The 22,097-nt window shown below is 41.4% G+C and overlaps 3 protein-coding genes and 1 long non-coding RNA gene across 8 annotated transcripts in view; 3 read left to right on the forward strand and 1 right to left on the reverse strand.

Annotated features, from left to right (window-relative positions):
* The window catches only part of srgap1a (SLIT-ROBO Rho GTPase activating protein 1a), a 90,933-nt gene extending 85,664 nt beyond the window's left edge, over positions 1 to 5,269 (forward strand). For 2 of the 4 annotated variants that reach the window (XM_020639756.3, XM_020639757.3), the window contains exons 21-22: positions 652 to 1,012; positions 1,810 to 5,269. In XM_020639756.3, the coding sequence (XP_020495412.1) occupies positions 652 to 1,012; positions 1,810 to 2,217 (769 nt within the window). In that variant the 3' untranslated portion in view covers positions 2,218 to 5,269. Of the gene's footprint in view, positions 1 to 651; positions 1,089 to 1,809 lie in introns of all 4 variants that reach the window. The other 2 variants (XM_020639758.3, XM_029278435.2) reach the window with 2 other exon arrangements.
* Positions 4,710 to 14,700, reverse strand: cfap263 (cilia and flagella associated protein 263). Its single transcript, XM_020639754.3, has 9 exons — positions 13,939 to 14,700; positions 12,948 to 13,074; positions 12,037 to 12,198; positions 11,812 to 11,961; positions 10,373 to 10,483; positions 10,120 to 10,218; positions 7,808 to 7,915; positions 6,827 to 6,982; positions 4,710 to 6,629 (listed from the first exon to the last, which is right to left on the reverse strand). The coding sequence occupies exons 1-9, from the start codon at positions 14,028 to 14,030 to the stop codon at positions 6,486 to 6,488; spliced, it is 1,149 nt and encodes a 382-aa protein (XP_020495410.2). The 5' UTR covers positions 14,031 to 14,700; the 3' UTR covers positions 4,710 to 6,485.
* LOC136179664 (uncharacterized) lies at positions 6,636 to 12,940 on the forward strand. The gene is made up of 3 exons (XR_010666633.1): positions 6,636 to 6,801; positions 11,783 to 11,991; positions 12,125 to 12,940. It is a non-coding gene; the product is annotated as an uncharacterized lncRNA (long non-coding RNA).
* A 1,938-nt stretch (positions 14,701 to 16,638) lies between the features above and the next one.
* Positions 16,639 to 22,080, forward strand: LOC109988305 (oocyte zinc finger protein XlCOF22). Of its 2 annotated transcripts, XM_065956606.1 has the most exons (4): positions 16,642 to 17,127; positions 20,040 to 20,483; positions 20,668 to 20,705; positions 20,742 to 22,078. In XM_065956606.1, exons 1-4 carry the CDS (start codon positions 16,956 to 16,958, stop codon positions 21,699 to 21,701), a joined length of 1,614 nt encoding a protein of 537 aa, XP_065812678.1. In that variant the 5' UTR covers positions 16,642 to 16,955; the 3' UTR covers positions 21,702 to 22,078. The 2 variants fall into 2 exon arrangements, with proteins under 2 accessions (XP_020495407.3, XP_065812678.1); XM_020639751.3 differs by having other exon boundaries at positions 16,639 to 17,127; positions 20,668 to 22,080.
* The last annotated feature ends 17 nt before the right edge of the window (positions 22,081 to 22,097 follow it).

Below are 22,097 nucleotides of genomic sequence, written 5' to 3' on the forward strand. Positions count from 1 at the left end.
AGATGAGGTTGTCGCTTCAGCTCCGTGTTTCTGGTAATGATAAATATGCAGAGACAAACTGAGCAGAAGCGACGCTCCGCCTGCTTTTTCTGGAGCCATTGAACTTAAATTTAACTCTGGTGAAACATCGTGCTTTGCTCTGCAAACGTAGCGTCTGTGTGAATCATGTTCAGCCTCGTTTCATCAAAATGTTCAGACTGAAGCTCTGCTGATGCAGCGGTAGTTTGTTTACGTGCTCTGATGAATCCAGGTCCTCTCCACCTGCTCTAAAGGTGTCAAAAACTCCAATACTTCTGGATATCTCGTGTTTTAAAATCTTTATGTTCATGATCGATAGAATTGGAAAATAGCTTTAAAAAAACAACAGATCTTCAGCGGTATGTTAACCAAAGGCTGAGCGAGCGAGAGAGAGAGAGCACTGTCTGAATTGCACAAAATGTTTTTTTTTGTGTGCTTGCAATTATTTTTAATCAACAACATAAATAACCCAACATTGGGAGCCTCGGATTATAAATAATAAATATGGAATCTAAAAAACAAACACTTGAGTGCAGAATCTAATATCTGAACTTAAATGGCTTAGTGTGGCTACATGTGGATCATAAAGCGCTGATGCAAACATAAACATTTCCTCATCTTCTCTCCCTGCAGGCACAGGAAAAGATCAGACCCACCATCGCGGCGCCCCCCCGCCCGCCCCAGTGATGTGCACTGCATGGTGCATCCCTCTCACGGGGGCACGCCAGAGATGGGCTCCCCTGTCCTGGGCCACTTCAGTCCACGGGACATGCTGCGGAGTCGCAACCACATGCCCATGGACAGCCCTGAGCGTCGGCGCCGCACGGGCCACGGCAGCCTTTCCAACATCAGCCGCCACGAGTCGCTGAAGAAGATGGAGAGCCCCCCGATCCGCCGCTCTACCTCTTCGGGCCAGTATCCATCCTTCAACGACACCCACCACCATCACCACCACCACGGCGGCAAGCCCCTCGACCCGGAGACCATCGCACAGGTCAGCGCGGGACGAGCGGCGACCAGACCGCAGCTCCCTCCACCATCAAAGCCCTGCCCCGCCCTGTAAACACATAGTCAGTCCCTGTCTTCTGCTTCCTCTGGCTGCAACTGTGTCTGTGTGCTAAATACACGCAAAGACGAGCTTCACAGTCAGACAGACTGCAGGGAGCGTCGCTGCACAGAGGGACGCCTCACACTAGATTCAACACAGGCTTACTTTTGAGCATGAAAAAAACAAAACATGATATATTAGCTGTAGATGCCTAACACGGGAAAATTTATGTTGAAGCAGCTAAGCTGTTAGCATCATCTCTGACTGTAGGTCTCTGGCTCAGTTCAACAGTTTTGAGCAGTGAAGCCCTGATTGATGTTTGTTTGGAGGCTCGCTTAGAAAGCAGAGGTCACAGAGACCTGTCTGTCTGCCTGCAGGGAGGGAGCATGCTCAGATCAACATGTCTTGTCATCTGTGCATCTCCTTCGCTATCCAAAGTCATTAGCATGCAGAGGGAGAGTAACACTCTGCTGAGTCTCTGCATGTATAATGCATGCTTGGGTGTTTCCTTAAAAAGCTGTCACTTGGATCCTCTTTTAACATCGCTTTTTATGTTTACCTTCTCTCACATCTCTTTGCTGCTCTTTCTCTCTCTCTTCTCTCTTTCTCTCTCCTCTCGTTCTCTCTCTCTGTCTTTCTGTTTTTCGCTTGTGTCTCTCATCAGTTTTATTTTCCGACTTCTTCCTCCCCTCCTCTAATACACGCTCTCTCTCTCTCTCTCTCTCTCTCTCCGCCTCCTGCAGGACATAGAGGAGACGATGAACACCGCTCTGAATGAGCTGCGTGAACTGGAGCGGCAGAGCTCAGCCAAGCACGCCCCTGACGTGGTGCTGGACACCCTGGAGCAGCGGCAGACGTCCGGCGGCAGCGGCGGGGGTCCCACGCCCGCCAGCTCCAGCGAGTCCCTCAGCCCCATCCACGGCGTCATGCTGAGGTCCACCGCCAACACCGAGCCGCCCATCCGCCGCAGCACCAGCTCCTCCAGCGATACCATGAGCACCTTCAAGCCTGCTGTGGCGCCCCGCATGGGCGTGCAGCTCAAACCCCCCGCCTTGAGGCCCAAGCCCATGGTGCTGCCCAAGTCCAGCCAGGCCTCGCAGCCTCATCCCACATCTCCTCAGGACCCTCTGGACAAGTCCTGCACTATGTGACCTGTAAGACAAAGACTCTCCAACAACGTCCAGTCGGCTGCACAGTGCTTCCATTTTTTTTTTGATAGACCTACGACAAATGAGATCTCAGAGAGTGTATAAAAACACATGGACAGGAGGACATGATCACAAACTCTGCTATGAGAGACTGATGCAGGATACAGTGAGAGAGAGGGGTCAGTCGGACAAATCTTCTGTCTCTTTGATGCAGAGTAAAACTTCAAGTAAAAGCTCATCCCGATTAAAGACCCGCTCCTTTTTCAGCAGCCTGGTGTAGATGCATGATTTAACAAACAAAGGCAGCTCTCACTTAGAGGCTCCTCTGAGTTTAGTGCTGATTAGTTCACTGGACCAAAAATAAAGAGGAGGAAGCAGCGAGACACTTTAGCATCTGTCTGAGAAAGACGGAATAATACAAGTTTGTGGACAAGTGTGAGGAGATTAAAGCTCAGCTGGAGATTGCAGAGTGTGAGCACGGCCTCTCAGAGTCTCCTGCATGATGATCTTTATAAAGAACTTCAGTGAGCGACAGCAGGGGAGGGGACCACTCTACTGCTTGTTCTGGCTTTAGAGATGGAAATAAATGTTCTTTACATCCCTCATATGAAATGTTAAAACACTCTGATGTGTTCACACAGCTCCACAGGTCAGCGCAGCACTCGATAGGGGTCTCTCTCTCTCTCTCTCCCTCTCTCTCTCTCATAGTGCAGCAGCTTGACAGAGATGGGCCGTCTTAAAAAACATCAAAGAATAATTTAGTTTGTTTATCGATATCACAGATTAGTTTAGGAGTAAGTAAAGGTCCGCCTCGTATTGACGCCTGTCCTGAGTAAGGTCGGGCTCGTCTCAGAGACTGAAGATAAGAAAAGCTGTTAAGTGAAGTTTTATGGCAGGATAATATGATCCTGCCATAAAATATGATTTTTTTTTTTTGTTTTTATGAATCTAAACAACAAATCACAAAGGCTTCCTTATGGGTGTTAGAAAATGTCCGTGATTGAGTCGGACGTTGATGAACTCTGAACTCAACAGGCTGCATGAGGCTCCTGAGTTCACCACTGAGACCACGACGGACCACAGGGTTGTTGTGTTTAGCTCTTTGAGGGTGTTGTGACCTGCTTTATTAAGGCCTTATTGACTTTGAAATGTAACTGATTGAACATGTCGAACTCTTATTATGAAGTTGCTGTGATTACCTGGACAGAACAAGGTTTCTGTTTCTAAACGGTACTTTGTTGAGAGATAATAGTACTGATATTTTCACTAGCTTGTAAAACTGCAACTTTTTCGTGACACAGCCTGCCGGAAATGTACAAAGATCACCTCTGTGCTCGGCTGGAGATCCTTCCATTATGCCTGGAATGAGATGTGACTATTGGATGAAACCACTACTTCACCATGAACTGTTTGAACACTTCCATACTTTATTGGATTCCTGCAGCGACGCGTCTCGATGTAGGGCGGAAACATACCTGATAATATCGCCTGCCTTGCATCTGCAGATCTGACGGGGGTCTACAGTGTGACTGGTTCTGATGACAAATCATCTCATACCTGCAGTTTATTCAGCACATATGCTATATTGTACGTTGTGGAACACATGCTACAGCCGAACTAACCCAAAGACGTGATGTGTGTGAGTTAAAGCATGGATGTGAAACCCTCCATATATTGACTGATGTGTACAGACCCTGTGGCAGCGCCCTCTAGAGGTGCTGCAGGTAGCCATGGACCTGATGACTGTTAGTGTAAAAGGTTTTATTCATGCTGCTTCCTGTGCTTCTTTATGTCCTCATTTCCTCTTTTAACATTCAAGAAGGTGTCATCGTCGTCTGACTGACACAGAGGCTTTGTCTGCTGATTTGATGTGCACCCGTGTATCAAGAAGGGTTGTCGCGATATGAAGAATTTTAAACTTCTATAAAATAATAGTAAAGATTGAATTACATCCGTGCCTGATTTGATACCACAGCATTGGAAATATCAGTCCTAGGTGCCAAACATCGAGAGATTTATTGTTTTTCATCACCAAAAGATTGCAGGTGAACTCCTGCACATTGTCTAAATTACACAAATAAGTCCTCAACACATTTGTGCAATTAAGACAGTGCTCTCTCTCTTTCTGTCTCTGCAGGTAGTTTGGTCATTTTCGATACTGTTGATCACAGAGATTGAATCATTTTAAAAACCAGACGTATCGAGAAGCGTCCAGGAGTTTGACCACCTTAGTTTGGAGGTATTCTCAAACAATCATTGATGAACAGCCTGTACCAGTCAGCGCAAATGTGTGCAGGTCATGTGATTGTTTTTAATGCTATTGCTCCCCTTTGTGCAGAGGTTCCAGCTGTGAGTGCGCCCCCTGTCTTTCTCCTTTTGAATAACATCTGTGCTGTAGATATCAGTGAAGTGGGTGCATGTTTTGGGAATGTTCTGCGAGCATACGAACACAGACTGGTGTGCTGTGAAGAAGAAGCAGAGCTCTCTGACAGCAGGTTTACACGCTCTTTGACTTGACAGATGTTGTGTGTGTAATAATCCAAAAAGATGAAGATGATTTCTGACTCACTAACTTTGTTTATTTTTGTAATCCTTTCTGTTGTTTTTGTTTTGTTTGGGCGATGACTTCAAACGAGAGGCGTCGACTAAAATCTGCCGAGTTGTAAAAAAAGAAAAGTGTGTTACTGTCACTCTGCTAACATCATCACCAGTAGGACTCAGTGTCGCCCCCTGTAGGCTTTACTCTGTGTTGTTCTGTACATCTGTAGTATGTACTCGTGAAAGTGCCTTTGAAAATGTTTTAGAGGAGCTTGAGACGTCCTGTTTAATTTTCATGTCTGTTTGAGAGAACGCTGCGCAGGACGGTTACACATGAGTACGTAATGACTCCATTTTCCAAACAGTAACGAGAGAATTAATAATAAACACATTAACCATTGTGACATTGCACTTTCATGTATATACCTGTATATATGGCATGTAACATCATAACATTTTGAGGGTTTATACCTCTGAGGATTTCTTTCTAATAAAGGAAATAGTTTGTAGAGTCTCAGTTGGATTGTTTTTTCTGTCTGCCTTCAAATCGAGGAACTTCTACTTCACATTATTAAACAGAAAGAAGTATGACAATGTTTCAGTACTGCAATAGAGGAATAAGTCCTGAACTGTAAACAGTTTTGTCATGATGCAGAATGTCCTTTCCACAGTATCTTCACACTGATTACAGGATAACTAAAGATAATGAAGAACAAGTCAAATACTGCTCCTGTGGTCTACAGAAGCATAACTTAAAGAACCCAATCAGTGAGATGTGTAGTGAAATGATAAAGGTATCTTACTATATGATCAGACTTTAAGGAAACATGCTGTGTTGAAGTGCTGGCTTCTCTGACAACAATGCAGCAGCCAGTATGTCCTCCTTCTAACTTTAGATTCTGCTCCTGAATGCTCTGGATTTGTTTGGACCAGAGAAGGTAAGCGGTTTTAAGGCCCCCCCACACAGCCGTTTTGGACGCCCCTCGGTTTGTCAGATATGAGAGCAGTTATCAGGTCAAACCAACAGGTGTTGCAGTGATGGAAGCAGCAAGAGAAGTGGTTCAGATAGAAGTGATTGTACCCGACCTAAAAAGCCTCTGCATGTTTCTAATAAGCTCCACGAGCAGAAACGTGCTCAAACTAGGATCAATATTGGAGATGCTTTTGAAAAATGGAGAGAGGTTAGAACACAGAAAGGTTTACAGACCGATGCAGAGCTGGATAAACACTGAAGCTTCAGTGTCCACCACATGGCAACCTGCATGAGCATGGACTCTAGAGAGGAGGGGGCGGGGGGAGAGAGCTCTCTACAATGTTTAGAATTTGGGCTGCAGTACCAATTTTAAACACTAGGGGTCAGAGTTACAGATTGCTCCTTTATGTATAAATATAATTTAAACTATTTTATATAATTTGGTGTTAGTGATAATTTTACATTTTTAGGTCCATGTTATCAGGACGTACAGTCTTTAAATGTATACTAACGATGTTGAATATTAAACATAAATTCTAACCTAACTCCAGTACAAGTACAAGAGCCTTGGTTTTATCCTAAATAAGCCTCCACCTGGTGGTCAGTGTTGGAATTACACATGTTCGCAACATACTGCCCTACATCGGGTCTCATGCAGAGATAAAATGAGATCACATTACAACATTTTGGCTCCTAATAAAACATTCTCAGAGGGGTCAGAGCACACGTTACAGTATGAGTGAACAGAGCAGTGTGTCTCTTATGTGCTGACGTGTTCTGCTATGTGCGGCAGCTTCACTGGGAGTCGGTGCTGCCCAGATCCGGCTCCAGCGACAGCGCTGTTTGCAGGAGTGAGAGTGGTTCTCTGTGTTTTCCAGGCTTTACTGTGGGCCGTCGAGGACATCTGGAGAAAACAGAAAAGAGAGCGCTCATTGTTTGAGATTCTTTCGCTCTATGTTTTGTGTCTGCAGCTGCACTGAGGGACGGCATGGTGTCATATAAGGAGCCAAACATATTGCTCTTCAAACTCTTGTCATGTGGTTCAACTGGTCACTGAGACCTCTGGAGAATTTCGGGTGAGAAAATCTAAATATCATTTACCTCAGCGATGCGAACCTTCCTCTCCCACGTGTTAATTTTCTGCAGCAGCTTCTTGTGTTTGTCCTTGACCTGAATGTACTCCAGGACTCCTGGAGCCTGATAATCTGTCATTTGGCAACGCAGGTGTTGGTTGAGAGCCTCTGCCTTTAACTGCTCCTGAAGAAGAGATGGTGAAAGCAAAGCAGGATTTGTTTAAGGACCAGGAGATCCATTAGGTTAAAATAAAGAAAGAAAGAAAGAAAGAAAGAAAGAAAGGGGGAGAGAGAGTCTAATCTCTATTGAAAGATTCTACATGAATATTTGGCATCTGTCGGAAGGGGTCTGGGTTTAAATACAGGAAGTGCTCAGTTTGTAGTACGTTTGTAGTCCGAGTAGTATTGACCAATCAGGTATCAGCAGATTTTGTCGTCTGTATGGAGAGCAAAGGTAAGTAAACACAAGCTGTTTATGGTTGCCATCAGCGATAATCTGACGAAGATTTATTAATCTCTAAAGATAGATTGATGCATCTAAATACATCTGAATAATCTGTTCTAGATTAAACATTTAGATTGAGCCACAAATCTGGCTGAGACGTTGTGTTTAAATTTCCCGCCTTAGAATGATCCGACGCAATCAGCATGACCTCCGTTCATAAAACAAACCTTTAAAAAGTGTTTTTCTTCTCCTCTTGAGGACAGACCCGATACAGCTTGACAAGATCTACATTAAAATGTTATTTCAGCGGATTTAGGAACTTTGAATGTAAGTCAACCAACAGAAAATCTGTTTCTTTCTGTAAATAATGCAGCGCACAGAAAGGGAAGTCTTGGCTAAAAGTCATTCATCACTAACCGATGGATAGACCAGAATTACATTTACCATCATCCCGAGAGGCAGACATCTTCATCAGTCTAGAGCTGACAGGTTGATGGATAACTAACGGATCAGTAAATGTTTACGTTATGTTGAACAGTGTCTTTTTTTTTACTTTTTACAAACCTCCTGAGCATGCTGTATCTCCTCCTCGATTTTCCCCAGTATCTGCTTCTTGTTTGTGATGTCATTGCTCAGCTCCGTGGACTCCCTAGTCACACTCTGCAGCTTCTCCTGTCAACACACAAACACACACACACACACACACACACACATACACACACACACACACAACTAAAGTCAGAGTGATTGTTACCTCAACTGTAAAGATGTTTTTTATACATCCACAATAAAGAACAGAGAGGATATTGTTCCAGTCAGCACCACTGGGGGGCAGTATCTCAATCTGTGAGGACTTGGGTTGGGAACCGGAGGGTCACCGGTTCAATTCCCAGCACGGACCAAGCCCAGAAACTGGCCTGGTAGCTGGAGAGGTGCCAGTCCACTTCCTGGGCACTGCCGAGGTTCCCTTGAGCAAGGCACCGAACCCCAAAACTGCTCTGGAGCGCTCGCTGTTTGCAGCCCCCTCACTCTGAGACCTCTCCATTAATGTATGTCCACAGGATCCTGTTTGTGCATGTGTGTGTATTTCGGCCTATGTGTGTGTAGCATGTTCAACAACAGAGTGTAAAACCGAATTTCCCCTCGCGGGATCAATAAATCATAAATTATTTATTTGTCAAGGAAAATATGAATGAATATAAATATTCAATTCAATTAAATTCAAAAAACTTTATTTGTCCCCGGGGGGCAAATGTTCTGTTCTGGGATCTCCCTGCCCTTCCACGTGCGTATGTGGAAAGCATTCGGCAGGAACAGCACTCATTTCTGCTCTTCATGTGCATACAAGGAAAGCTTAAGACAGGGAGAGAGAGAGAGCAGCAAAACCCCAAACAGAGCCAGCATCAATGACAACATCATGACATTGGTTAATTCAGACCATAGAGTCAGACACAGCAAAGCAGGAGCTGGAGTGGAGGCAGGCCAGAGCAGCTTACAGTTTTTTTCCAATTGCTAAAACACAATTTTGCAAACTAGGCTGGTTTCATCAAAATACTTAACACAATTCACAAAACCACACACCCAAACTGCAAAATACCTCATATATCCTGCAAAATGAAGCACTGCAACCAAAACTACATATAGCATTATCAAAATCGAACTTTTGCACCAAATGGCACACACTTCATTCCTATTACCAGATTTTTGTCTAACCAACTACACACGGTTGGGCATAATGATAAGCACTCTCATCTTTAGTATGCTTTGCCATAATACTAAAATAGTTCAAATTGTAGTAAATTCTTCAGATTGTTCACATGCACAGAAATATTTGCAGATACACACACATGCTGTTGAAACATTTATCTTTTTATTTTTCACCGAACAAGTCAGTGCAACATATACCAGTACAGTAAAACATCCAGCCTCTCGCATTGTCAGCCCGTGGTTGATGACATGATCAACTAAGGTTGCTCTGATTTCATTTGAAAGTTGTTGTCTTCTTTGGCCATGAATTCCTCTACCAGCTCTACCCCTACCTCTCACTCTTCCTCCCCCTCTCATTCTCACCCTCCCTCTTCCTCTCTCTGCAATGTCTTCCATTGTTGTTGTAAAAAAAAAAGGTGCTCACTTGTGGTCTTTTCATAGTGCTTACTTCCTGATTGAAGTGATAACAATTAACCATTGAGGTGTTTGGCCAGGTGTCACATACATTGGCCAATTAGCTCCTGTAGTGTCATTTTGAATGGCAGTGTTTTGAAATGGCAAACATGTGACTTTATGTCAGATTGTTGTGTCTTATGCAGAGAACCATGTTCAGTGCATTTAAAAAGTGCCCATTTAAATTGCAAAATGTGTGTAAAGCAGAAAATGTGTTTAGACTTTTGGAGACTTGAGAAGAGGTTTTGCTCTCTGTGTGTCAGTTTAAATAATTGTGCTATGCATGTCATTTTAGTGTGTTAGCAATTGGAAAAAACTGTAAATAAGGCTGCATGGGTGCAGTTAGCCAATAGGATGCTTAGAAGCAAATCAGCTGGGGGCTTGCACTTATGCTGCATTCATGTGGTGTCGGACACAACGGAAAAAAACATTTTTTTAATGTTAAGATTCTTTTTATTAATGAATGTATTACATATCAACTTTATGCTGAAATATAACTTGTAACACATTCACACGTCTTCTATGTAGCATCAACGATGTTTGTTGTTGTTGTTACAACATTACGGCTTTCCAAACTAAAATTACGTGAACACAATGAAGTCGTGGAACAACTTCCCAACTCAGAAACTTGGACCCTCCAAGGGGCACCTGAATGCAGCTTTAGATCAGCTGGCATGATAGCAGAGCATGGTTGAACACATAAAGGGATGAGTTACCTTCTGTGAACTGAGGAAACGTTGGACTTTCAGATTGTTGACTTGAAGTTCATCCAGGTTTTTGTTGATTCTCAGCTCAGTAAACTCCTGAAAGACGTCCTGAAACAACACACAGAGCGATTATGTTCAGCTATGAATAAAAAGCAGAGCACACAGAGTGATTTGATATGATCTCTGGCTAACTTTAAAGCCCTCTGATTTTCTTGCTTGAACACCCTATCTGAATATACGAAGTCAAGCTTTAACTTTCTACCTCGTACTCAGCTTTTCCTGCTTCTCTTCTCTGAAGAAGCTGCTGCTGGAGCTTCTTCTCATGGACCTTCAGGGCCTGGTTCTTCACAAGAAACTTCTCCAACTGTGAGACCTTTCACATGTTTGAGAAAAGAACAGATGACAATGTGAGCAGAGGGAGGAAGGTGACCAATCTGTGGAGGGGTTGCAGATGAACTGAAAGAGGAAGATAACAAGTTGACTAAAAGTGAATCATGCTCTTTTATGTACAAACTGGACTCTTTGTGCAGTATGAAGGATTGAGTGGTGAAAAAAAACAACAGAGGAACAAATAAAACATGTGACGACCATGAACGCATGTTAGTATCAGAGTGCAGCGAGGATGCTGCAGAATCAAGAACCAACAGCAGGTTGGCAGGGGCGTGTCCAGAGGGGTGGTCAGGGGTGGCATGGGCCCCCCTTGAATCCCTAGGTGCCACACCAAAATCCAAATCTTTGATTGGCCTTTTGCCCTAATTAGAGGCAGGACTTAAATACAAGTCAACTATTCTGACTGCTCAACAGGCTAATGGAAGTACAGTCAGTTATAAATAAATACTTTGCTTTTTCCATAAAAATGTCCAAAGGAAAAACACTTTCACACTGTCAAACTTGCGATGGACTTATTTGCCAATAAATGTATTTTTGCAAGTTAGACAGCACAGAAGAGTTTGCATGCAGTTTTCTAAGGACCTAATATTGTGACTTTGCACAGACATCTTTGTTGTTGAGTCCCTCAAGAGTCGGGCTAAGAAGATTTATATGTTTTGCCAAAATGTGTTACTTACAAGTAAATATGAATGGAGATGGAAAGGGTCAAATGCTTATATTCATTCGCGTGCGTGTGCACCCCTGCACGAGTCAATGCCCCAGATGGGCCACCCCAGTAAAAAAAAGTCTGGACACACCCCTGCAGGCTAGACTCAGGTGTCTTCATTTTGTGGAGATGACGGCTAAAGATTGAAAGGTTTAAGCAGCAAATCTACAATCATGTGAAAAATTAAGTATATCTAAAAAACACATTTCAATATTTCAGGTTATTATTTGAATGAATTTAAAAGTTGTGCAAAATGAATTTCCATCTATAATGTCTACTGCTCATCCAGTTTGGGACGTGGAGGGGCGAATCGCTGATTTATTTGGCCTTGTTTTCTGCTGTTCTTCTTAGTTAAAGAGGGGAGCGTTTGCACTTCTGATTCCTTTGATTTCATAGGTCAGTTTAATCGCCTCTCTAAATTATAAATCTTTTCTTAAAAAGTGAATTTGTTTTACTTCCTGTATATTTCTGCATAAATAATTTGTCCTGTTGAACAGTGAACTATACATCTCTGTTGCTGCTTGCTTGGGTCAATGTCATGACTAATTCATAATAATTCTATTTTTCACTTTTCAGATGTCGTCGTCAGCTGAACTTATTTTCACCTTTGACTTATCTGTGATGCACTGCAGCACCTTCTCAGGCTCCTTCATGTCCAGCCTGTTGTCTTTAAGAGGTTTCAGCAGTCTGCGTTCAAACTCGTGCTGAGCCTTCCTGATTTCTGAAAGACTCATTTCTGCCTCTTGTAAGGAGGCCTGGAAGGACAAAAAGTACCGTCAAAATGGGTGTGTTCTCTCTTTGTTTTCGATGTGCATGTTCTGTGTGGTTACCTTGAAGTTGTCCTGAATCCTCTCACATCTCTGTTTGAGTTTGTCTTGGTCTTGTTGCATCTCTCTCATCTCTCTCTGTGCCACATAGAGTTTTTGTTCCAAAGTCAGCTGTTGGAGGCGATCTGAAACGTGGGAGCGTGACCTGCGCCTCCGCCCACGACCCTGATAAACACATGTGTGATTGTTAGTGTACCAGGTGTATGAGGAGTAAGGCGGTGCGGGCAGGGAGCAGCTTGTGAATGGCCTTGAATTGAAATAACAGAAATTCTCTGACTTCTTTCCACTGGATGAGATTTGTACTTTCTCATACAAACTCTGAAATAAAGATTTTTTTGTAGATTCGTTTAACATTTTTCTGGATGTGCTTTTCATTTACAGCTTTCTAACACTCCCACACACCTACTGTTTTATTGTCTTTCTTTATCTTGGGTGTTTTTATGTTTTTTCCTGAAATTAAAAAAAATCAGAACGATGCAGGGCTAAAAGGAGTACAGTACCATGTGGTAGGAACATAATTATATCAGTCAATGGAAAGGTATGAGAGCCATTAGCGGACATACATCCATATATTTTATTTGTTCAGATTTCCCGGTAGTTTTCTCGAGATCTCCACTTATTCATCTCGTATCCCCAGAGTTCAGAAGCATAAAACAAATATAGAAATGGTCTTAACGTACCTCATTAGTGTGGGCAGTGTCGTGGTCAGCAGTCTATTGTTTTGCTTCAAGATCGCCAGAAAATGATATCATTACGACGGGAAAAACAAGCTTTTTTAATCTCCAGATAAAATAAAAATAAGCAGAGATCCTAAGAAAACAGCCGGTAATTATTACTCATTATCACTGGAATATTGAGTAAATAAAATGTTCCATCTATATTAGTAAGACGTCTTGACTCTGAGTATGACTTACCCCTCCTTCCAGCTGCGACCCTCCTGGACTGTCTCCCCCCGCCTGGGACAGGAGGTCATGAGGATCAATGCGGCTGATAAAGCGTTCAAACAGGTCTATCTCTACCTGGAGGACAGCATTGGAACGTCTAGGGTGAAAATGGACATCACAAACCCTCACGAGTCACAAAGACAATTGTTTTTTATAAATGTTTGGGTGTTTTCTAGAAACTGAAGTTTCAAGGTCAAATATTCTGTAAAATCCACTTCATCATGTCTTCTCTGACACTAATATGTGTCTCTAGTCCGTTTACAAATCCCCCAATCCGTCTTTTGCCTGCTCCACTTTTCAGGGGGGGAATTGTAGCCTATTTAAACTTTACTTCCAAAATCTCAACATTTTCCGTCAATTTTTCACCCATACTATCGAAATTGTATTTCACTTTTTTTTCTCAACATTTGATTTTTCTTTTCTCAAATTGTATTCTCGACATTATGCCTTTATTATGGAGAGTGTGTTTTATCTTTATTCTCGACATTTTAACTTTCGATTTTTTTTCTGATATTTCGATTTTATTATGGAAATTGTATTTCGACTTTTTCTTGTCTTTTTACTACTTCTTGACATATTTTCTCAGCGTATTGACTTTTTTCTCGAAGTGTATAACTAACTTCTCATTATTTATTTCTCATGTCTGTCCTCTTTCGTACAACCTATACCTATATATACGTGACGTCACCAACTAAACGATGACGTTTCTGACAAAGACCTTCAGTCGGTGTAGCACATAGACTGTACATAGCCTATTACTGTACGGTGTAGCAGCAGTATATGAAATAAGCTAATAATAAGCTATAACAACAGTTCCTTGTGATTAGAGCTAGCTCTTCGAGGCTAACGCTAGCAGGTTGTCCAGTATGAAGCCTAGAAAAGTTATCCTTAAGAAGTCTAACTTAAGAGTAAAAACTATTCGGTCTACATACTGTTGTTCTGGATTATTTGTTTTCATTACTTTAGTTCTTGGACTCTGTCGAAGAGGAGCTCTTCTTGTTCTTTGGTGTTTTCTTCGTCGTTTTCATCCATCAACGAAAGCTGAGCCTCCATGGTTGATAGGGTACATAGACCGACTGCCTCGGTTGCTACGGCTGGAGATGCATTTGTAGTGATGTTGAAATAATTGGAATATGAAGAACTCTATACTAGCAGCCATTTTTGGGGGGGCTTATGTGTCCCCTTTACCATCGAAAACGATTATAATAGTCAACCAGCTTAGTTCTGAACAATAACATACAACATTATGAGCTGTTGTTGCGTCCGTATTTTTCCTACTCCGAGAAATCCAAGGATCACGTGAAAGCAATGCAAGGTTACCCCAATAATTACAGTCTATTACAGTCTATGGGTTAACCGTGTTTTTTTTTTAAATAAACTTTATTCAGACAATATTGCGTTTAAAATTCATCTGTGTATACATTTGTTTTAAGAAGAAAAAAAGAACAGTTTACGCTAGGGGGAGTGGGGTTCAAAGTTAAAGATTCTATAAAATATTAAACATACTACAAGCTGTTACAGTTTTAATTGCTTTCTGTTTTTCAGAGTATTTAATTGAATGCATGTATTGTTTGAACTCATTATGGAATGCAATGAAGCATGGTTTTTTACCTGTGTGTTTAGATTTATGTATGTGAAATTTGGCCATTATAGTCAAAGATTTATCAAGTACACACAAGTGGTTTTCTGTGTACTGCTTTCCCAGAGACCAAACAATAAATTCTTCCAAAATAAAACAAAATCTTTACTGATTTTCTCATTAATGAAGTCAGACAAATGTTGCCAAAACGTCTTTACAGTTGGGCAATGCCAAAATAAATGTACAACAGTTTCAGGAAGTTCATTACAAAAGTTACAGTTTACATCTAGGCCTATATTTAACTTAAATCTGTTTTTGATATAATCTTTAGCAGGGTAAAATTTATGTATGAGTTTAAAAGATATTTCCTTAATTTTATTAGTGATCAAATATCGATTAGGTATCAGCCAGACCCTTTTCCATGCCACATCATCCACAAATCTATTCCAATAGGAAATTGCATATGGTAATGTTGTTACATTTTTCTGGAACATTGTCCTTATAGACCTGTTGTTATTACAAAGAGAACTAGAGAAAAATATTTTCCCTATTGCTGTTCTTGCTGGAGATATCAGAGGTAACTGTCGGCCATCAATCCTCAGTTGAAATTGAAAAATCGTACAGACTCCAGAGGGTATGGCCCCAAACACTTTGGCATAATCCCCAGGTGTTACAGGGATATTATATTCTGAGAGAAACTCTTCATAAGTAAAAAGAAGACCCACCCTGTTGAACAGTTGATAGAATAGATTAGAATAGAATAGAATTACTTTATTGATCCCAAACTGGGAAATTGTGGCGTTATAGCAGCAGGTTATCCAACACACAATATGAGTAAAAAACACAATGTTAGCAAATCTAAACACAATATAATATTAAATACAACGTAAATAAGCAATAAAAATATCAAAACTAAGAATGGGAATATATACAACCAGGATTTAACTTAGCATTACTAGTCTTAAATATGAAAGATTAAATGTACATGTGCAAAAAACAGAGTTGTAAATGGACAGTATTGACATAGGGAGATGTGCAATCAGTGATACATAAGTTAAAGTGCGTGAGTGTAGACATGTTATCAGCAGAGACTATTCAATATAACGGCGAGTAGACAGACAAATGAAATGAACTTGAGTGCAGGGATAATTTGTAAATTTAACATGTGCAGAACAGATTTGTAGCGTAATTAAATTATTAAGATGTTATATCTTTATTTAACCTCGGATTAAAAGAAGGGGGCACCACTTCCTGTTAAAGGAAGAAAATAACTTTAATGGTATAAGTTAATTAATTAATCAGTCAGTTTCATATCTTGAAAGAAGTAAGTTCTGGAAATGTTAAACAAGAAAACACACAGACAAAGTCCTGAATTCTATGTGTAAAATTTAATATGAAAAGGGTAAACAATAATGTATAGATGAAACAGATAAAGAATATGATCATTGTGATCAGGATAATGCAATTATAATGTATGGTGACATTATATATTTAGTAATGAGATAAGACGCGGTATTGTTTGAATGACTTAATCAGAAAATGGTCAAAAAGAAAAAGTTGATAAAGGAATTTTGGGATTCTATTTGGATTTAAAGGAGGGCTCTGAATAGACACGACTGGTTGAAGAACAGGTTTAGCTCATTCGCCCTCTCCAGGCTGCCAGAATGTTGCCTTTCTCTCCCCCTAAATATTGCACCTCCTTTTTCAGTGGAATGTTATAAAGTTCAGACTCAGAGCATTCTTTAATAGCCATTAGTTCACATTTGTTCATATTCAAGCACAGACCAGAGGCCTTTGAGAACTCCCCAATTGCTTCAATGGCTACAGAAATTAGATTTTCATTTTGTAAAAACAGAGTGTTGTCATCCACCAGCTGAGTGTATGATTAATTATCTTCCAATAAGAGAGATATACCTTTAACAGCACTAGATTTAATATGGTCTGCCAAAAGCTGAGCCACTATCAGGAAGAGATATGGGGATACGATGGAGATGATTACGAAATCACCTTCCTTGTTGCTTGTGTTACAAACGAAGATCATAGGGCGTTTAAAGAACAGAAAGAGGGGCATGTATTTTATCTGTGTATACAATTCTTTCTGTAGTTTTGGTATACGTTCTCTTTCACGCTACCTTAAAAATAAGTAGGCTACTGGCAATAAATTTAATTAAGGAAAAATATCGGTTGTTGATAAATTATTGCTTAAAAAAAACAAAAAAACACATAATATAAAAAGAAGAGGAATAATTGAAAGCGGACCCGAAAGGTTGCCGCACCTCCACTGTCGGTACTTTATAGTGTGACACACAGCGGCCAGTAGCCTAAACAAAGCGGGCATCAGCTCGTCTCCTCTCAGACTTGTCTGTTATTCTATCTTATAGTTTAATAAAACAACAACAATGTGTTCAGCTGAGAGTCTGAGAGAGTTTGTCGTCGAGCGACTAACGGCTGCTGCGGAAGACATTTTTGTAGTTTTTAAAAGAACTATCGTCGAGTACGAGGAAGAAATCGATCGTCAGCGCAGACTGCTGGATATAGATTTGAAACCTCAAATCAACTTTCACAGAACAGGTGAGGAACTGACTAATGACACAAAATGTGAATATATATGTCAGGGGTTACATTAAAGTTAAAGATCATGGTAAAGATAAAAGTTATTAACAAATAAATGTAGCTGCAGTGTATCTCTTGTGACTCTTCGGTGATTTTTTTTCCCTTAGAATGATGATTTAAGCTCGGCTTTTATTGGGATCTGATGGTTCTAAAACCGTTTTACCAAACGTGTTTTTTATCAGAGAAAACCTGAGCTGAAATCTGTGAGAGAGTGAACAATAGTGATGTGTCGGTCATGAACGATTCGTTCAAAACGAACGAATCATCTGGGTGAACTGAACTGAATCACTTACTGAAAAGAGTCGTTCATTTCTCAACTTCAGTTGCGCTCTCCTCTCTCCCGTCTCGTGTCTCTCTCCAGACCGTAAGAGTCGCTCAAAGCCCGCCCTCCCTCTCTTTCATGTCAGTGATACATACTGACTGAACCAACAGGACGGAGTCGGTCGGGAGCTCTGTGTCTCTAAAGCCCGCCCCTACTTCTCCCTCTCATGTCTCCAAAATTGAGGAAGTAGAAAATATATTATTTAACATTTAGGTAAAAATGTTTGTGCTTTTTATATCTGCTGTCAGTTTACAAACGGCTTTATATCCAACTTAATGTCACTCAGCTGACTGTTTTAACATCTACTAACGATCGTGTGTGTGTGTGTGTGTGTGTGTGTGTGTGTGTGTGTGTGTGTAGAACTAAATGTTCGGCCGTGTTTCAGATTATTAAATTCTGATTCACAGACAGAGCTGCAGAATGAACGAATCACTTTACTGAACTGATTCCACTGACTCAGTATACTGAAAAGAACTGCTTTTCCCATCACTAGTGAACAATACGACAGTAGCGAGCGCGCTCGCAAGAGGAACAGCAGTGTGACACGCATGCGCGTTGATGCTGTAGCGCGTGTAGCACTTATTAGCGCGAAGTTTAAAAACATTGCTGACAAAACACGGGTATGACAGGAAAGCGCTGTGAAATTGAAAACGTGTTACTGTTTTTTTTTTCAGGCAGTATTTGAACGTGCAACCAGCTGGCCCCGGGGCCGTTCTGTAGGCAGTATGTACTTTTCAGTAGAGAGTTTCAGTATACTGATCTCTCGTGGTCATGCAGTATGGATCAGATGCGTGCTTTCAGGAAATTAATTGTATTTTAACACCCACAATGCTGTGCGAAATTAAACGTAAATCGTCACTTCACGTCACTTCTCCAAATCAAAACAAACGAGCGTGGATTAATTGAATCAATTTTTAATCTAGAGTCCCGACTGAAATCACTACTTTAAATTAACAACAGAAAATAAAACAAATGTCTGCATTATTATAAAACCTTTCCCCCTCTATTTAAATAATGATTTTATATGTTTATATGTTATTTAGTTATTTAATCTGCCTTTTACTTGATTTACATTGTGATGTTGTTTTTTGTTTACCTGACTGTTTATGAGCATTACTCTTCTTGAATAAAGCTAAAAAAAACAAAAACAGGTGAATGCGGCCGGTTTGGGAAACGTAAATGACGTCACTTCCATACTGAATGAATCAGAAGAAGTAGGAACAAATATCTGTCTACTGTGCGCGCCTACTGAATAGTAGGTACTAAACAGTATACAGCACGGATAGTAGGTACTGTCTACTGACAGATTGAGTAGGTACTTGGCAATTCGGATGCAGCCCAGACTCTATCAATCAGTTATCTGGGCCTGCGGACCAGTTGTAATGTCGAGCCCTGATCATGTTTAAAAAACACAGGCTCAATCTCGATGTCCTCCCTAAACCCTGAGCCCTTACTGACTTAAATGACGTCACCTGGAAAGTGATTGAGTACATGAGGCTGCGAGGGCTCCAATGGTTAAATACAAATGGGACAGCACTTTGCAACTTCTCTGTAACCATGACTACATGATTTTATGTGGCAAAAGCTTATTTTACATTTTTCACTTTACTCACTCACAGCCATGGCGCTTATAAAAAGTTCTGCTCAATATAGGCCTATATATAAATGTATTCGTAGTGGGATAAATGAAGGTTTATCTTATCTAAATATAACGGGACTAATATGCTCTGTGTCTCTCTTGTTTTTGCTGATAGACTTGCAAAGGAGTTCTGAATTAAATGTAGTTTCCAAATAAACTTTTTTAGTAGACTGTAAATAGAGCGTGATTTCATCTTCCTGTTTTTTTACCGTCTCTACCTTTTGTTTACCTTTCAATTGTTTTGGGCTTCCCTGGGAAATCATGTGTTTCACGTCACAATGCTATGAACTATGGGTAATTCCCTCACACTAAGTCTGCAGATATGCCCATTTAAGGACAAGGTGCATAAAGGGCTCGCAAAGTCAGCGAGAGATCCCTCACACACTTGATGATTTGACAATGGGGCAGCACTAAGCCCACACAGACTTCAGTGGGTCAGTGAGTGTGTGAGGGTGGACATCGAGATTGGGCCATACTCAACATAATCATCGGTTTTAATTTCTCAACCTCTGCTCTTCTTACCAGACTACGGTGGCTGAGAAGTGTTAACGCGAACACAGGCCTAAAATATTTAGTTTGTGTTTTGGATTATTGCCTGTGTCAGTTTATCTGACGTTTCTGATTTATCAGCCCCTCCTCTAAAAAATAAAACCTTTAAGCTGTCATTCCCTTTGTCGTTGTGGGACACCTGGGTATAGGGTTGTAGTGAAGACCAAGACGTACCCGAGACCAGAGTGCTCTGAGACCGAACCAAGATCAAGACATTAAGGGGTCGAGACCAAGTCAAGACCAAGACCATAAATATAACTGAAAAATCATCATCGGGTGTGCATCGGGCATGTCACTCACTTAGATTGTAACACCGGTAAGGTGTACAACACTAAATGTTTTTGTTTCATGTTCCTCCAGATGTTCCACTGAAACATGAGTATAATGAGGAGGAGGTTCTGGTCGACCAGCAGCTCTGTAATCAGGAGAGGAACTCCAGTCCAGACCAAGAGGAGCCAGAGCCTCCACAGATTGAAGAGGAGCAGGAGGAACACTGCAGCAGTCAGGAGGGAGAGCAGCTCGTACTGAAGGAGACTGACACATCCATGTTGACTCTTACTCATGAGGAGAGAGACCACAGTGAAGCACAACTACTAAATGAACATCAGCCCATTTCTAACAGCTCGCATGATGCTGAAGATCAAGATCCCACAGGAAGTGAGCACATCAACAAGGGACTAACTTCTGCTGAAGACAAATTTGTAGTTTCAAAAAATACTAACGTCGCGTATGAGGGAGGGATCGATTGGAAGAGCAGACTGCTGGATATCGTTTGGAAACCTCACATCTACCTAAACAGAATAGGTGAGGAAAAAGCAAACTATGCTAAACTAATGCAAAGTGAAGTTGGGTTTGTATTGGTTAACAGTGGTGATGTAATCATTGAGAATGACGGGGATCAAGAATTAAAAAAAATAACTACTGAGATATAACGCCTCAACATACTCTGCATTCTTCATTTTACTGTATTTCGTTTGTGTTCCTCCAGATGTTCCACAGCAACATGTGTGTAAGGAGGAGGAGGAGGTTCTGGTCAACCAGCAGCTGGAGGAGGAGGAGGAGGTTCTGGTCGACCAGCAGCTCTGTAATCAGGAGAGGAACTCCAGTCCAGACCAAGAGGAGCCAGAGCCTCCACAGATTGAAGAGGAGCAGGAGGAACACTGCAGCAGTCAGGAGGGAGAGCAGCTCGTACTGAAGGAGACTGACACATCCATGTTGACTCTTACTCATGAGGAGAGAGACCACAGTGAAGCACAACTACTAAATGAACATCAGCCCATTTCTAACAACTCTCATGATGCTGAAGATCAAGATCCAGAAGGAAGCGAGCTCCGAGACTCAGAATCAACTCGAAAATCAGAACCAAAGAAAAAACTTCCCAAAAGAAGTAAGAACACTAAAACATCAGAAACTGACTTTAAGCACAAAGACTCAGGCTCAAGAAGAAAATCAAAAAGGCGATTTTCATTCTCAACATGTGGAAAAGATTCTGAGATGAGTACACACACAGGTGAGAAGCTGTTTGTTTGCAAATCATGTGGCAGATCTTGCAGATCTGAAAGTGACTTGAAAGTCCACATGAGAACACACACAGGTGAGGAGACTTACTCCTGCAGCACCTGTGGGAAAATATTCTATCAGAGGTCTAAGTTGAACAGACACATCAAAATTCATTCGAACGTAAAGCGGTTTACCTGCTCAACATGCGGCAAACTTTTAAGATCTCAAGGCGAGTTGACAATCCACATGAGAACACACACAGGTGAGAGGCCGTTCTCCTGCAGCACCTGTGGGAAAAGCTTCTATCAGCAGTCTACGTTGACCAGGCACATCCAAATTCATTCGAACCAAAAGTGGTTTACCTGCTCAACATGCGGCAAACTTTTAAGATCTCAAGGCGAGTTGACAAGCCACATGAGAACACACACGGGTGAGAGGCCGTTCTCCTGCAGCACCTGTGGGAAAAGATTCCTACGCATATCAAACTTGAATCGTCACAACAGGATTCATACAGCTGGATAGCCGTTTACCTGCACAGCATGCAGCACACCCTTTAAGATCGGTGGCCTCAGTGGGAAAGGGGTCAAAGAGAACTGAATGTGAGTGCATTGGGAACTGTCCCTATAAATGACTCAGAATAGCATAGCATCCACATTTTTTTTTTTTTTTTTATACTTTCCACTGTTCGATATTTTTCTGGGGTTTTTTTTATGTTCACCTTTGTCTTATGTTACATGTTCAGAATAAACAAATCAAATCAGTCAACACTGGAGGTTGCCGCTTGGTTTAAATGCGTTCCCAACATCTGATGTTCTCTGAACCGGCAGCGATGACATCTTAGCCTTTTCAGAATCTGTAGATAGAGAGCAGCTTTTGTTTCAAATGATGCAAAAAAATAAAAAGCACTGAAACAAATCC

The sequence above is a fragment of the Labrus bergylta genome, chromosome 7, assembly GCF_963930695.1.
Source record: "Labrus bergylta chromosome 7, fLabBer1.1, whole genome shotgun sequence".
Taxonomy (NCBI): domain Eukaryota; kingdom Metazoa; phylum Chordata; class Actinopteri; order Labriformes; family Labridae; genus Labrus; species Labrus bergylta.